General features: G+C 40.6%; 1 protein-coding gene across 1 annotated transcript in view; it reads right to left on the bottom strand.

The window, feature by feature from the left end:
* Positions 1–5,850: 5,850 nt before the first annotated feature.
* The window catches only part of LOC142103356 (solute carrier family 22 member 6-B-like), a 60,656-nt gene continuing 48,112 nt past the window's right edge, over positions 5,851–18,394 (bottom strand). Inside the window, exons 5-10 of the mRNA XM_075187418.1 lie at positions 16,684–16,807; positions 15,372–15,490; positions 14,340–14,554; positions 9,800–9,908; positions 9,518–9,718; positions 5,851–6,096 (exon numbers count right to left, since the gene is read on the bottom strand). Coding sequence (XP_075043519.1) covers positions 6,036–6,096; positions 9,518–9,718; positions 9,800–9,908; positions 14,340–14,554; positions 15,372–15,490; positions 16,684–16,807 — 829 coding nt within the window. The 3' untranslated portion in view covers positions 5,851–6,035. The remainder of the gene's footprint in view (positions 6,097–9,517; positions 9,719–9,799; positions 9,909–14,339; positions 14,555–15,371; positions 15,491–16,683; positions 16,808–18,394) is intronic.

Here is an 18,394-nt window from a genome sequence, read left to right as displayed (position 1 = left end):
GAGCACACTAGCTTATCCTCTTAGTATAATTGCATAGCTATGATTAGCTGTTACTCATTGGTCACACTAAACAGCACATACTGTAATCCTGTGATACAATTTTTTAAGATAGCTGAGCTTGTGAGAGATAACTATCTAATCCCCCTGAATGAGTTAATCAGCCTTCCACTGATATTACTCTTTTGAAGTAGTAAGGTCTTGATCAGGGCAGGACTGGAACTAAAAATCAGCCCTGGCATTTAAAGCACACAGGCCCACCTCTGTTGACGAGCAGGAAAAAAAACGTGTGTCACAGCGCATTTGCAGCGTACCTACATTATGTTGGGGGCATGGTCAAAATGGTGCGTTGATACATACATTATAATAAAACATTACATTTATCAGGCCCTCCCCATCCACATTACATCACCCCCAAGACACATTATGACATCCCTAGCCCACTGTACTTATCTATGCTTCTAATGCTGCTGAACTGCATGCACCTAACAGTAGTGCACACAGTATTGCCTGTGTATTTGTCAAAAATGTGTCTAATAGCCAAATTACATCATAGGAGCCCCTATGACTTAAGTGCCCGGAACCCCACGAGCCTTAATCCAGTTCTGGTCAGCAGGAGGAATCTGTGCTCCCAGTCCAGGGCAGGACACAGACTGCAGAGCAAGCCGAGGAGCTCTGAGTTTCATGAGATTTATTATTCTCGTGAGACTAAGAGCTTCCCTGCTCACTCTACACACACACAAAACATACTATACATACCCTGTCACACACACAAAACATACTATACATATCGTGTCACACACACAAAACATACTATACATACCCTGTCACACACACAAAACATACTATAGATACCGTGTCACACACACAAAACATACTATACATACCGTGTCACAAACACAAAACATGCTATAGATACCGTGTCACACACACAAAACATACTATAGATACCGTGTCACACACACAAAACATACTATAGATACCGTGTCACACACACAAAACATACTATACATAACGTGTCACACACACAAAACATACTATAGATACTGTGTCACACACACAAAACATACTATACATACCCTGTCACACACACAAAACATACTATACATACCGTGTCACACACACAAAACATACTATACATACCGTGTCACAAACACAAAACATGCTATAGATACCGTGTCACACACACAAAACATACTATAGATACCGTGTCACACACACAAAACAAACTATAGATACCGTGTCACACACACAAAACATACTATACATAACGTGTCACACACACAAAACATACTATAGATACTGTGTCACACACACAAAACATACTATGCATACCCTGTCACACACACAAAACTTACTATAGATACCCTGTCACACACACAAAACATACTATAGATACCCTGTCACACACACAAAACATACTATAGATACCCTGTCACACACACAAAACACTATAGATACCGTGTCACACACACAAAACATACTATACATACCGTGTCACACACACAAAACATACTATACATACCGTGTCACACACACAAAACATGCTATAGATACCGTGTCACACACACAAAACATACTATACATACCGTGTCACACACACAAAACATACTATAGATACTGTGTCACACACACAAAACATACTATAGATACCGTGTCACACACACAAAACATACTATAGATACCGTGTCACACACACAAAACATACTATACATACCATGTCACACACACAAAACATACTATAGATACCGTATCACACACACAAAACATACTATAGATACCGTGTCACACACACAAAACATACTATAGATACCGTGTCACACACACAAAACATACTATACATACCCTGTCACACACACAAAACATACTATACATACCCTGTCACACACACGAAACATACTATACATACCCTGTCACACACACAAAACATACTATACATACCCTGTCACACACACAAAACATACTATAGATACCGTGTCACACACACAAAACATACTATACATACCGTGTCACAAACACAAAACATGCTATAGATACCGTGTCACACACACAAAACATACTATAGATACCATGTCACACACACAAAACATACTATAGATACCGTGTCACACACACAAAACATACTATACATAACGTGTCACACACACAAAACATACTATAGATACTGTGTCACACACACAAAACATACTATACATACCCTGTCACACACACAAAACATACTATAGATACCGTGTCACACACACAAAACATACTATACATACCGTGTCACAAACACAAAACATGCTATAGATACTGTGTCACACACACAAAACATACTATAGATACCATGTCACACACACAAAACATACTATACATAACGTGTCACACACAAAACATACTATAGATACTGTGTCACACACACAAAACATACTATACATACCCTGTCACACACACAAAACTTACTATAGATACCCTGTCACACACACAAAACATACTATACATACCCTGTCACACACACAAAACATACTATACATACCCTGTCACACACACACAACCTACCAGAGATCCCCTGTCACACAAACTACCCCCCCCTTTACCATGTGCGCTCCGCGGCGCGCTCTGTAGTCTCTTCTATCACATGGGACGGTACCTATCACATGGTGCACGTCCCATGTGACACTCATCGGCAGAGCCATTCAGCTGAGGGGAGGAGGGGACGCGCGGCCACACCAGCAAGTAAGTGTAGGACCGACCCCATCCGGCATGACAGTCTGTGCGCTGAGCGATGGGGCCGGCCAGCTAGCAACCGGCCCATCTGGCCATCGGCCCTTCTGGCATTTGCCAGAAGTGCCAGATGGCCAGTCCGGCCCTGGACTTGATGATATATGTAAACAGACTTTGTGTCAATATGCAACAATATCTTTGTTTCAAAGACCGTGATCAGTGACTGATTTAAGACAGGGTCGTAATTAGGGCTGTGCAAAAGGGGCCAGGATGCAAAGCTGAAGGCGGCGCAAAGGATCATGAATATTTAAGGATAATTAGGTTATAGTTGAGGGCTAATGTGCGTAAATATTCCTTCTTACCTGAAACCAGTCGGCAGGGGAGCAAGATATTTGGATAAGCAGATATCCTTCCAAGTGGTGAGGAGATCATATATATTTTTCTTGTTCATTTTCCATTTTTTTGTCTCCTTGAATATATACAATTTTGTATAACTGTCATTCCTATAGAGTATTAATTCATTAATTGATCTTGGCAAGACCAAGTGACTTAAAAGATCCACAAACAGCACTGTCTTTAATGCCAAGAACATTGAATGCTCTTTTCATTGCAACATCACAAAGATTGTTTTTCAGATCACTTTGACTTTTTTTATTTTTTTCTATTTCACTATTTTATTTGTTGAAAACAGCTGCTTTGCATGATCACACCATACACAGTTTGGGATCGAGCAATGGCTCTTCTGTGGGTGTTGGAACTTTATAGCGGGATGGGGCATGCGCTGCAGTCTGGCAGGTAATGGTGTGCCATCCCACTGTTGGCTGGCTCTTGGACCTAGTAATAACAGAGACCCTGGTGGGTTGGTGGGTTTACTGGAGCTGGATCGGGGCATGTACTGCGGTCTGGCTAGTGGGTGTTCAGAGATACAGCGTTAAAGTGCCTGGGATGGTAGTTAGTGAGACAGAAACAAACATACTGAACACAAATACATAAATGGTCCAGTTATCATGTTGTGTAGTGTACAGTGGTTCAAGTGGTGGCCATATAATTAATAAGTATCCTTTTAAATACATTCTTTTGTCCTTATTTATCCATCAGTGTATACATATATTATCAAAGGTGAGGTGATCCTTTGAGTGGACTGACCTTTATGTCATAATAAAGTTGCAAATTATACCAGGACAATCCTATCTTATCCTTTTTGAGAATTTCAAAGTTACAAACAGAAACAAACGTTGAACCCTCCACCACCTCCCTTCTGCCCTGTACCCTGGATGAAATTCGGCTCCCGACAGAATTTACCCTTGCCATTGCCAGGGATGGGGATCTTCCTATTCATCTTCACCCTCCTTTCTCCATTGATAAGATTTGAAACAGATACAAATGAAAAGTCCCCAAGCAGACAGATAGCACTGAAGTGTTCTCTCTTTGGCTCTCTCCGTGCAATATGAAAACTAGAAATGTTGTCAACATATTTTGAACATCTCTCAGACATCGAATAGCTGAAATGCAACAGGGCTGCAACTGTCCAAAGCAGAGATCACAATGCTACAGTCGTTATCTTGACCTGGAAACATTTATATGCACCATAGGTGAATTACAATGTGATCATTAAATACCCTGCAGAAGCTTTACAGTTCACTATAGACAACATAGATAAGATGTTCTGTCTTGTGATCTTGGACATCATATTTAGTTCAGTGACCCATAGCTGGCCTTCTTGACCCACACTGGAAATGTTTATATAAAGGTACCAGTTAAAAACAATAACTTAAATACAATCACTCATCTTATTTCATACCTACCAGTTGTCCCTCTTTTGTTCTTTTTAGTCCCTATTTAGGGTCTATAATACAGCTGTTTATGATTCCCCCTGGATTATTCATTTGGATTTGACTAGGGTTGGAGCACAGCTTTGTTATCAGTCTTCATGTTAAGTGTGTGTGTATTTGTTTGGGGGGTAGCTTGTCGCTAAGTAGAATATCAGAATGTGCTGAGAGGCACAGAGTATTTCAGATGAGTCTACTTACCTAGTCTGCTGTGGGGGAGGGACCTGCCCGCTTGTGTGTCAGTGGCAACAGGGCCCATGTGTCATAAATATGAGGAGGGGTAAAGAGACAGGAAGTCACAGAGATAGAGGAAGGAGCAGGGTCTTTCTATGTCACAGAGTAGTTTTGCGAGGGACCTGTGAGAATACAACAGAAACATTTTGGACTCAAATGACCCTCTGTATGAAACAGAATTAATATATTCAACTTGTAAAATTATCTGTGGTGTACGTGACTTTGTTTGTTTCTAAGAACATACATGTAAGACACTTTTTATTCCAGAGACCAGGTAACCAGAAAGTATCACAAACCAGAAAGGAAGAAAAAGGACAATAATTCCTGTGGCTTAATGATCATTTCATACACATAGACAAGTGTCACTGAGTGTGGCCACCTGTCACCTGTAGTAACAGTGAGGAACGCTAATACACAATGTAATGTAGAGGGCAATGCCTGGCACAGAATAGCAATCAAAAGGGGTATTTTTTATATATGTTTTTATACATTTTAGCTCATAGTTGCCTAGCCTCCTGGAATGTACGGGAGACTCACTAATTTATGGGAGACCTCCCGGAATCCTGGGAGAGCAGGGAAAACTCCCACATCCTGCTCACATCATTAGTGAAGAGGGTGGGGGGGGGGCTTAGCAATGCAGTTCACGGAGAATCGCGTCATCGTGACCCCTACCCCCTGCTGTAATAAGATGAAAATGGTGATGTTCATTTGAGGGTCGGAGCCTAATGATGCAATCTGCATGGGCACAACCCCGTGACTCGGCAGCGAGATGGAGGGGAGATCTCAGTAGTTGGCAAGTATGTTTTAGCTATGGTGTTCAACGTAATGGAATAAATAAAACTTAACCTAAAAAAACACAGTCACAAATGTTGTCTAAAGAAGATCCCGCACCTCTAAAAAGTGTGCCCATAATTATTATGCTAGCCTTTAGAGTGGATTAAACTTAACAGCATCTAAAAATAAAAAGAGATAGTATGGGTAAAACAAAATCAACAATGTAACACATTTAAGTAAATGCTTATTTACTTATGCTTCACAACATAAAATTTAAACACATTCGCAATGAAGCAATTCATGAGCTACTGAATACAAGAGTGACTAAACTGCACTGTTAAAAATGTATTAATCTGTAAATGAATAGTAATAAGTTATAATAACAGACTTCTGAGTTCTAGTCCCATATTCTTGTGCGTATACGTTTTCCAAGCGATATGGAATTGATGGTTGATGGAAAACATGACAGTAACAGGATTTTGTATTTTCGAGATTTAATTAAGTCTCTTTCAAACAAATCTCTTCATTGTAGATGGTGATCTCCTTTGAATGCCTTGGTCTGTAAAGATATAAGAAGTGAACATGGTCAACCATCGTTGTCATTACAGAGCAGATAGGTGCAATACAACATGGAAAGAGAAATAGGTAAAAGCGATGTTTGACTGCTACACATTCCATTATGGAACATCTTAAACAATCAGACAGATAGGCAGGCATTTTTATTGAGCAGCCTCAAATATAGACATTGACTAAATTTGTAAAGGTGCCTTATTATAATTTCAAAAGGTACCTTATTTATTAAGCGCATAGAATGGAAGCACAGAGCAAAATACTCTGTTTGTGCCTTGATTGCTGAGCACATTTGTTTGCTGAGCAAGATGGCAACGTTTGTGGAAGAGCAGAAGTTGGGAGTAGTTGGGTGGAGTGAGGGTTTTCCTTATAATGTACAGAGTAGGTGCATTAATTAATCTAGTTTCATGGAGCAGGGCAAAAATCAGATTTCATTTTGCACATCAAGATTACTGAAGTGATCTAAAGAGGTGGATAGGGCACATTTTTAGTGGCATTCCTTGATGTGCTCAGAAGTGCATGGCCAATGACTCTGCAGAAGGACATGTTGCCAGAGATCAGGTCTCATCCTTTACATTTAATGGGATACAATTTGCATGTTCCAAAGATGGATGGGTTTGCAGATGAGCAGGAGATTGCACAGGCAGGAGAGAGGAGATAGAATAGATTGGGCCAGAGTGAGAGAATACCTATTGAAATATGGAATAGACACAGCAGTGTGTCTTGGGGAAGGACAGATAATTCATTTTGTGGAGTGAGGTTATAGAAATGAGGTAAATGGTTTACCCCACATTGCAATTGATTTCCCATTAAAAAAATCATCAAAATAATTATTTATTTGCCACAAATCTCCTGCATAGGGATAGGTAAAATCACTAAGAGCCTGCAGGTATAGACTGCTGATAGCATCAAATTCCCACTCAGTCTTACAGTACACCGACAAGTACAAGTAGAGTTTGGGAGGAGAATAAAAGCCTGTTTGTTGTTGTGGGCAGGGAGACTAATGCCAACTGATTGACCGGTGACTAAGCAGGAGGACCGAGTTAGGGTCACCAGGTATCATCCTGACAAGAGAATGCTGTGATATTTGTTGTGAACTATGAATGAAAATACAGTTATCCAAATAAGAAGTGGTATATATATTGTGGCAAGAGCCCGCTACTGCAGAAGCACACGCGAACAACTTCTTCCTTTTTATGGTGCTTTATTATCAGGATGGTAAATATTTTGACACCGTATACTTGCACAGCAATCATGGAGACCCTAAACGCTAGCTATACATAGTCCAGCTCTCTCTCAGGACCAGCCAGCTCACCCAGCATTGGTCTCCCTGAACAAATGAAACAAACAAGCTTTTATACATGATGCTCCTCCCCCAGCCTTAGCTTGATGGACAGGTGACACACCCACCTTCTTTTTAAAAGAAAACACCCATCACGCCCTGTCTGTTTGCTGAGAGGAAGGATTTCAGATCATGTAAGTTTAACCAAATTTAAACTATTGCTTTTCATACATAAGTCTTCACTCTAGGTGCATTACTGCACAAATGTTTTACTCTACTTTCCTGCTTTCTCTGTATATTGCCAGCTAAATGCCTCCTTTTGTTACAATATATAGTAAGGTCATGTTGGACCAAACGAATAGATAGGAATAGATAGGACATCGAATCATTTTGAAATAGCGAAGCTCGTTATAAATGGTAGCTGCCACACAAAAAACATAAATAAACCAAATAAAAGAAAACGAGAAAATGAAAAAAATCTAGTCAGTAGGAATAATCAAGTACACAAAAGAGTCATTAGCAAACATTTTACCAAATTTGTGGAGGTGTGTGTGGGAATGATGTTAGGAGCTGTGTAGTGTAAATGTTTGGGGGTGATGTGCGGAACTGTGTGTGGTGTTGATGTGTGAGGGTGTGTGTGGGGTGTGGATGTGTGTGATGTGGATGTGCAGAGATGTGCGTAGGGTGATGTGTGTAGGGTGATGTGCGGAGGTTTTCCTGGGGTGATGTGCAGAGGTTTGCGAGGGGTGATGTCCGGAGGTGTGTGAGGGTGATGTATGGAGGTGTGGCTGTGCGGAGTTGTGGCGGAGATGTGCAGAGGTGTGTGTGTTGTGTAGATGTGAGGTGGTGTGTGTGTGTGTGTGTGTGTGAGAGATTACCGGCCATTTCTTAGGAATATATAGCAAGCATTTTGCTTTCAGAGCAAATAAATTAGCCATACTGGCAGGATGTGACTTCACATAACAGGTTACAAACAGTAGTTCCTGAAATAATGACAATTTCCCATGATAAAATGACTGACATTCACAGAACAACTACACCTCCATATGTACACACACAGTATGAACACAGAATCAAAAGAAATATGATTCCAGGGGAAGAAACTGCCTGTGTGGGTGGTGTTGCCAAACATCTTTTGGTGTAACTCAGTAGTGAAAGCATGAGTCCTACCTGACTTTTTCTGTCTTGTGTTGTGCTCAATGTTCTACAATGTCAAAGCCAATTGTTCTGTGTCGGTTGCAATGTTTTTGTTTTCAGCATTGTTGTTGAGCTCACAACTTTCAAATATGAATAAAATAAATAAATTATGTTATCATGAGTCGCCACACTACTTAGAACGGCTCGGCTTGCCCCTCTGATCGAGCCCCGGCTGTCTGACAGCCTGGACATCATTCTTGTCAGAGCATCCTGGTCACCTAGACAATGACCTGGGCGCTCTCTCTGCCCTGAAGTTGCACCTGGCAAGTTGTCAGACTGCGGGCACATGTGTACTATTGTAATTAATTAGCGCTCAGTTTCTGTTTTGCTGACTTGCTTGTTTCAGTCTCCTGACTCCTGATTGTATTAGCGTTGCTGACCCTTGACTTGATCTGGACCCTGCTAGTTTGCTGATTGCCCTGACCTCTGGCTAGTTACCTGGATTCTCTTGCTCGCTTTCAGCCCTGACCCTTTGCCTGTTTCTGACCACGTTATTTGCTCCTCACCCCCTGACCTCTGCCTGCTTCTGACAACCTGTTTTCATCCTGTCTACTGCCTCCAATATCCTCGCTGCAGGATAATTCACAAGTTTAAACTACGCTAGAGTTTAAGACCTGCTGACATCTGAGTACCTGTGAGCATGTGAAGCTCTATGGGAAAGGCAGCTGCTATAGGCGAAGACCTCTTTTCCTGGTTCTGCAAGCTTATGATAATAGCCGCTAGCCGTAACAGTTTTACTACAACGCAACCTGATTCTTGCCTGGATTTTCTACCCGTTCATAAAAATTGTAAATATTTATTTTTGAACATAGCACCACTGAAATGGGAATATATTAATTAACTCTACAGAACAACGAGTAAAGAACAGGGACTAGAAATTCCACTATATAATGGAATAAAGTTGGAAGAACTAGAATAATATTATACCAACCTCTCCACATCTTGTATGGTCTCAGGGAGAGGAACACCAAGTGTCTCTGGAAGGAAACAGGCAGCAAAGCCAGAAGCTATAGGACAGAAGCTAAAAATAATGAGTGGGAGATGAATATAATAGTCCGCAGTCATCTGAATAAGTGGAGCAACTATTCCTCCAATTCGTGCCATCATAGTACCCAGTCCCATGCCAGACTGTCTGGAATGAAAAACATAAGACATCAATCAGATACGATCTACGAATCTGACCTCTTCTGTAAACCACACTGTGGTTTCTCACCTGATCACAGTTGGGTACAATTCACCAGTGTACAGGAACACAGAATTGAATGATGCTGCTAGGCATCCCTTCCCGAAGACAGCCATTGACATTCGCACAGCATGAAACTCTAGGGAAGACAAAGCATTAACCAACATTTTTCTGCAGATGGCAGCAGGTATTTGCATATATTCAGGGGCGGATTGGGAATTTAAAGTGGCCCTGGAAAATATTATGAAAGTGGCTTCATATGGTAGGTGTAGCGAAATGATCAGTAGACGGTGTCAAATCAACAGAAGTTGGACCACTGTTATTAGTGCCACCATGGACCAGAATGTGAGAGTAACCAGCGCACAAGGTGTAGCTACCGCTTGAGACAGTGTTAGGCCATCCTTCAGCCACTTTCCCTTCAAACACACTGACAACGCTGCACTCACCGTTAGCTGCATATGGCTGCCCCATAAAGAAAACCAGAGGGAAGAAGGACAATACTTCCCATCTTTCCCTATAGTCCTGAGTGTGCGAAACAATCCCACTACAAACAGTTTGCAGACAGTCTCTCCTAACTGTTCTTGCAATTTTCACTACCTGCTGGCGACTTAAGTTCAGCTGCTGTATGACCGGATTCTGGAATGTTGGGGCCCTATTTGGAAAAGGGTTAGATACTATTCACCTCCTGAAAAGCTGAGCAACTAATAAACACTTGACTCCCCCCAAACCAGGTACCCAGTTTCCCATCTCTAAGATAGATCACTAATTAATAGATGACTTTACACTATTGAATTTAACAAGCACTTGCCCTGATACAGTCTAGAAGGACAGTGTAACTTAGATATACAGCAGTTATATTGAGTGGATAGATTAAGCCGTCCTGCACTGGGAGCTGCAGCGGCTGCATGCACAAAAGCAGTGTCATAAGGCTCCTGACTGCAAGTAGAGCTGTCAGTGCTGGAGGAGGGATTCCCCATGTTTACTATATGGGACCATGCAAATAATGGGGTGGTTGTTCATGAGTGCATAAACAGTATAATGGAACAGAATATTGAAAGATTATTCATTTAAAGAAAAAAAAAATCTGTTTGTAGACTTTTCCTTGCTGAATTAAACAAGAAACGTTACACCTACTACTTTGTTAAAAAGTGTGCAACATTTTTGCGGCCTCTGGTGGTAGTAGTTGCGAAGTTAGTAGTAGTTGCGAAGTTAGTAGTAGTGAATGAAGTTGCAGATTGGTGTGTAGCTGGATATAGGATAGGTGCACTCAATCACTATATTGCATGCATGGGCCAGATGTTTATATGAAATTCACAGGCTGGAAATGGTACATTTTGGTTTACTGAATGTTTGTTTTCCCTGAAAAATTAGTTATTCTTTACCGTTGCTGGAGATGGAGAGTCAACATATACCTACAAAGGTATGCCTGTTTTACTATCCAGACATGGGACATAACAATATGTGTGCAAATACCCATTGGCCCAAGGTTAGTACTAAACAGATAGTAGTTATCAGTCTTTATTTTTCCTTTTCTTTTTAATACTTTCCACCATCGAAATCTAAACTTTCAACTAGCGTAAAAATAGGCATAGAGTAATTTTACAGGGGCAGTCCCCCCATGTTCCAGGCTGACATATAGGTGCATCTGCATATAAAACAATGAATGTGCTGCACTTTTGTTAATTTTGCAGTTAGTAAATTTTAACTAAACTGTGCTGTTTGAATTTATGGCTAAGTTCCTACTTTATTTAACTAGGAAAATTGTTTTGCAGCTCTGCATTATTTTAAATGCAACTATTCAGGGTCTGCTCAGTCATTTACCATTACATTTAAATACAATAGGCACCTGTCACTTTAAAGCTGTGCTTTTTCTATACTGTAAACATACAATTGCATCTTCCTATGTCATACTTACCTACTTTCTTCAGCTCCCTTCCGGGAGCCAGCCAGTGGAGGGGGGCGTGAAGGGGCGGGGTGGCCGAAATCGCGTCATTTCGGCCCCGCCCCCTGTGACGTCATGACGCAAATTGCGTCATTTGACAGCGGGGGCGGGGCCAAACGCCGCGATTCACCGGGAATCGCGGCGTTTGGGATCTAATTCTGCCCACTTCACTAGGAAGTGGGGCACTTCCTAGTGAAGTGGGCAGAATTCGGGAGATTGCCACACTCGCCCGGGAGTCCGGGAGACTCTCACAAAATGCGGGAGTCTCCCGGACATTCCGGGAGAGTTGGCAAGTATGTCCTATGTGTGCTAGGTAGGTGTATTGTATTTTGTGCTGTGTATTTCAACTCTTGTGCTGAATTGTAAACCATAAATGACCCCCTCCCTCTTTTTACTTTAATGATTTTAGATCCAGCATACAATCCTAGAAAACAAGCATTAGTTCAAAATAATCAGTGTATGAAAGCATGTATGTGCTTACACAGACTCAGACTAAGGATAGGGTAAAATATAATACCAGCCCATTCTCCACGGAATGTAAGCTGTGCCCAACACACTGTTATCTGTGCAGACACCTGGCCTGTCCTGTACAACTCTTCACAGACTTAGCTGTTCCCTGTGACCAATCATCCACAGCAGTCTGCAGTGTTCAGGGAAAGAGAAGGAAACAAGGTATCTGGTAACTCCCACCTTGCAGATTCTGATATTCTCTGGCGGTGTAGGCAAATATTATGTGTGACAGTGTTTGTTTTTCTCCCCCTCTCTCTTCGGTTTTGATTTTCTGACCTCCCTGCTCAAACACTGAGATGAGTCTGCAGTGCTTTGGACAGTGGAGAAACAGCAGGCTTCCCCATACACTGACAGCCCATGCTGAATGGGTATAGGGCGGTGAGAAGCAAGAAGGGGAGGGACTAAAGCAGAAAGGAGTGTAATGCCGGGGCTGGCCACTAGTGAGACAGAGTCAGCCCCGATAAGCTCGTCCACTCAGTGCATCACTTAAGAAAAAGAAAAAATGTGTTTTAAAATGCCTTAAGCGGCCCCTTAACCTGTCGGCCTCCCGGGAAAACTCCCGGTGAGGCCAATGGCCAATCCGCCCCTGCATATATTGTTAGTTTATCTCAAGACTTATACCTTTTGTAGAGGATATTTATATGAATTCTAGATGTGTATCTACTTTTTAGCAAGATTAGAAAACAGAGAGTTGTAGTAAATGGAGTACATTCACAGGAGGTAAAGTTTACAAGTGGAGTACCCCAGGGATCCGTACTTGGACCAGTGCTTTCTAAGATTTTTACTGGTGACATTGCAAATGGTATTGAAGGGAAAGTATGATTTTTTGCAGGTTACACAAAGATAAGCAACAGGGTAGACACACCAGGAAGAGTAAAACAAATTATTGATGATCTAGTTAAGCTAGAGTTATGGTCAAGAGTGTGGCAACTACAGTTTAATGCCAAAAAATGCAAAATCATGCACTTGCGTCTCAAAAATCCAAAGCCTGACTATAATATTAATGGCACTATAGTGAAATCTACTGAGGAGGAAAGGGATCTAGGAGTCACTCTTTAAGGTGACTTAAAGGCAATGTAACAAAGCAATAAGAAAGCAAGTCAGATGCTTGGATGCATAGGGAGTCAGTAGCAGAATGATGGAGGTAATAATGCCACTGTATAGGTCACTAGTGTGACCTCATCTAATACTTAATTCTAATCTTTAATTCTGGAGGCCATATCTCCAGAAGGATATAAATACATTAGAAACTGTACAAAGGAGGGCCAGTAAAATGGTACATGGCCTACAGCATAAAATTTACCCGGAAATACTAAAAGATCTTAATATCTATAGTTTGGAGCAGAGAAGATAACAGGGGGACATGATAGAAACTTTAAAAGGGTTTTAATATGGTACAGGAGGGAAACAGTCTTCAAAGCAAGAAAAGTATTAGAACACAAGGACATGCACTGAAACTGGAGGGAAGTAGGTTCAGAGGAAATTTCAGGAAAGATTACTTCACAGAAAGGGTAGTGGATAAGTGGAATAGCCTCCCATCAGAGCTGGTAGAGGCTAATACATTAGAGCAATTTAACATGCTTGGGATAGACATAAGGATATCCTTACAAAGAACTAAGGATCAAATAGGGTTTGAGGTTACCGTAGGTTAAAAAATGGGCAGACTAGATGGACCAAGTGGTTCTTATCTGCCATCAAATACTACGTTTCTATGTTTAGAGTTCGGTAAAATGCTTAGAATTCAGGTAACCAAAATCACTTTCTGATTTCCCTGCTATTTTTCTGTGGAAGACACAGTGTATCATGGAGCTAAAATTAAAGATAGGAATTTGATTTATTCCACAACTTCAGAATATATGAACAATTTAAAAAAAAAATCTTTGAACAGACAATAGTTGCTGAAGCCATGTGAAATTGTCCATCTGTTGAAACACTGGTCCTAATGTATTCTCTCAGATGAAGAGACTATTTGGGTGCACTAATCACAATCAGTCAAATTAGCTATTGTAAAGTAAAGTGTTATCTCAGCAGTATCAATCTCTAGAGAAATGTAGATGGCTAGGAAAAATAATTTATCTAATTAATCTAACCAACAGAAACTATCAAGAAACTCTTTACCTTCAGGAACAAAGATATTCACTAAGATTGCAGCACCAGCTAAGAACAAACTAGAAGCTTGCAGAACACGACGCCCCAAATAAGTCATCACGAAATAGGAGATAAACTTGGCTGGGATGTCAACTGTTCCAAAGATGATCTGAATGATGTAGATGCTGAGCCCAAATTTCTGAAGGTCCAGGGCCAGACCATAGTAGGCAAAACTGGTGGAGAACCTGAGAGAACAAGGCCAAGGAGAAGATACAATGACAGAACTGAGAATGTTTCCCATTGACTAAGGGAAATGTAGTATGGATTGTTCTACCATTATCTTAAGTTTGATTTATTTTATTGTTTTGGTGGAAAACCTATAAAAAGCATGAAAACAAATGGGTGGGGTACGTGTTCCAGAACACGAAAATGCTGACCAGAATTACGATGACTTGAAAACGGCAATTACAAGAATTACGACATAAATGAAATAAAGACATACCATAATTTAGATGTCCAGTATGCCCGACACTTATTATAGCTGAGTGGGATAAAATGCGACTGTAGAAAAGGGCGCCAACTCGTGTCATTTTCATTGGTCACAGCCAGATAGCCGGTTTTAAGGCGGCAATGCTACGGCCATCCGCCTGTACCCATTATACAGGCATCTGCTCATGGCATTGCCACCTTAAAAGCGGCTATCTGGTGATAAAGAGTCGCCACCCTTTTCTACAGTCACATTTTATGCCTCTCGGCTATAACCAGTGTCGGGCATACTGGACATCTAAATTGTGGTAAGTCTCTATTTCATCTATCTCGTATTTATTGTAATCGCCATTTTTAAGGCGTTGTAATCCTTGTCGGCATTTTCGTGTTTGGGAACATGACTACCACCGGATAAAATAGCATGCACATATTAAACAATTTCTGTTTCCAAATAAATATTAGATGCACAAAACAAACACAAAAATATCAGTTTTCTTCCACGTTTGAATAACAAGTGAAAATGAAAGTAACACATTTATTTATGTGTATTGGGTCAACAACAAGCTTAATACCTACCAAGTACAAGATATACAAAAGGATATCCGCCGAACCACAGGTGTCCTAATCAGATCTAATGCAGAATAATTAGACTTAGAAGAAGCATTTATTTCCTTTTGCATCTCATATTTAATTGTCTGTAGAAAGAGAGAAAGAAAATGATAAGGTAAGAATGGAAACTCATTGTTATAGTGCACCTCTGGGTCCCATAGCTGCTGCACCCTTGGCAACAGTGGCCGTTACACCCTGCTGACATGCATGCTGTTCAGGGGAGGACAAGCCTCTTAGACTATACCCATAGACATAGGACTACTATGTAAACACTGGCTCTGTCCAATGCAAACCTGGTTCTTATTTGTTTGGTTTCACATCAAGCTACACATATAAAAATAAAAATAAAAATGTATAAATGGTGAGGCTGCGGTTAATCTCTGTAAACGTATATATTGTTCCCCCTTGCAATGTTGATGATCTTTGTTAGTTTTTTTCTATTCACTAGTTCAGTTTCTTTTCAGTGTTGATTACAGAGGTAAAATACAAATATGAATGTGGGAATGGATGTCGCCTAAAACTGTATACTTAAATATGAAGTATTATCATCATCATCTATTGATAGAGCGCCACTATTTCTGCAGCACTGTACAAAGAACTCTCTCACATTAGTCCCTGATTGGTTGGAGCTTACGGTCTAAATTCCCTAATATACACACAGACCGACAAAGAGAGATAGAGACTAGGGTCCATTTGATAACAGCCAATTAACCTACCAGTATGTTTTTGGAGTGTGGGAGGAAACCATAGCACTTGGAGGAAACCTACACAAACACAGGGAGAACATACAAACTCCTCACAGATACGGCCATAGTTGGGAATCAAACTTATGACCCCAGTGCTGTGAGACAGCAGTGATAACCACTAAGCTACTGTGCTGTATAATTGCCCTTGTAAAACACTTTTTTATTAAAACACAAAAAAATCCTAAATACATTTTTAAAGCTTTACTTGACCAGTTATCCCCATCAAGTTAATCAACTGCATTCATTCGTTTGCAGACCTGCTTATTACTTTACTGCATTGTTATACTGAAACTTTCTTTACTTCACTTTCAGAATTATGGACAACGGATTTTGACATTACACAATTGAATCTGGTCGTTATATAGCTACATAGTTGCATTGGTGATTGCCCATTCTTCTTATACTTGTTTCATTATAACACACTAACACACCATATTGTATGTCCTAACCCCTGGTACTCTTCTCCTCTGTGGAAACTTGACCTGTACAAGTAAAACATCAGGGCTGAAGTAAATCCAGGACAAACTACTTACCTCCACAGTAACTTTTTTCATCTCCTCTGCCTTCCCGTTAATTCTGGCTGCTTTATTCAGGTCTTTGATAGCTTGTTCATATTTACCAGCAAGAACAAGCCAGCGGCAGGATTCAGGGAGCCACCTGGGGGGCACAAAGAGTGACATCATCACTGGCCATTCTGAAGAATGTACCATGGAGAGCTATATTAATGGATAGGATTAGATCACAAATGTTTGATATGTAAGGCACACATGTTAGAGCAGTGCTTTCCAAGATTTTTATTGGAAACGATTTTATATATATATCTATATCTATATCTATATATATATATATATATATATATATATATATATATATAACATTGATTATCTCACTACAATGGCACCTGTCAAGGGGTAGAATATATTAGCTAAGCAGCAAGTGAATATTTGGTTCTTGAAGTTGATGTTTTGGAGGTAGAATAAATGGGCAAGTGCAAGGATCTGAGAGCCTTTGAAAAGGACCAAATAGTGATGGCTAGATGACTAGGTGAATGCATCTCCAAAACGGCATGCTTTACCAAAAGTGGTGCAAGGAAGGACAACCAGTGAACAACCAGTGAGCCTTGGGTGCCCAAGGCTTATTGACATAAGGATCAGTTACAAATGGACCTACAAAAAGTGTGGACCTACAATGCTTCCTGATGAGTGCAAGTCTATTTGTTTAAATATACTATGGCTATAGGGGAAGTTTGCCAACCTGGGCTTAATTAATGAGGGGAACTGCTAGTGCAATGTTTGGGAGGAAGCATAAATAGCTGACTTGTGCTGTGGGTGGGAAGACTGGTGCCAACAAGTGTCCAGTGCCCAGTAAGAGAACTAACTGTAATAGCCAGTGTTAGGGCTATGGGACCTGGTAAATATTTTGAATATGTTTGGTGTGATTGCTGAAGACACTGCTGAGGCTGTTTTATCCATCCTGACAAAAAAATAAACAGCAAAGTGGTTCAGCAAAACCTGTGTGCGGAGCAGTTAGTTTGTCATGCTTTTCACAAGTGGTATCATTGTGGGATGTGCAATAGGACAGCTAGATCTTGCTGTCAGCCAAGCCAACAAATCCATGGTGGTGAGTTTTGTAAAACCTCCTTACTACAAATATATTTGCTGCATGCAAATGTATTAGAAGTTTTTTTTTGTTGGTTGCAAGTAGTGCAAAAAGCTGCTTATTACAAATGTTTTTTCGCTGCATATCTGAGAAAATGCAAAGGTGTTGCAATCTTTAGACACAAAGCAAATGCATGAAGTTTTTTTAGGGATTGCCAGAAGTGCAAAAATTGTTTACTATATAGACAAATGTGAGAAATGCATATGTGACACAAACCTTAATCACAAAGCAAATTTGTAAAACTGTTTACTACAAAAATCTTTGCTGCAAATGTGAGGAAGTTAAAAGTGATTCAAACCTTAATCACAAAGCAGATGTAATTCACATTACATCTCATTAATCACAGGTGCTATGCATCCATGGAGCTACTGAGGAATATGAGCGAACTTTCATTTCAATTACCCTAAAAGGCCAAACAGTTGAGGTAGTGGCTGCCATAGCCCCTAAACTACACACCCCTTATCCTGGAGCGAGACTTTCCCCTGCTCCAGAGGGTTCTTTTCTTAGTGACCAGTGAATGGGATGGACATAATCAGGCTTGTTATTTGCCAGCAGTCAACCTGAAGTATAGGATTGAGTGGTCAG

The sequence above is a fragment of the Mixophyes fleayi genome, chromosome 10 (assembly GCF_038048845.1).
Source record: "Mixophyes fleayi isolate aMixFle1 chromosome 10, aMixFle1.hap1, whole genome shotgun sequence".
NCBI classification, from domain to species: domain Eukaryota; kingdom Metazoa; phylum Chordata; class Amphibia; order Anura; family Limnodynastidae; genus Mixophyes; species Mixophyes fleayi.
This window is presented reverse-complemented; position numbering and strand designations above follow the sequence as displayed.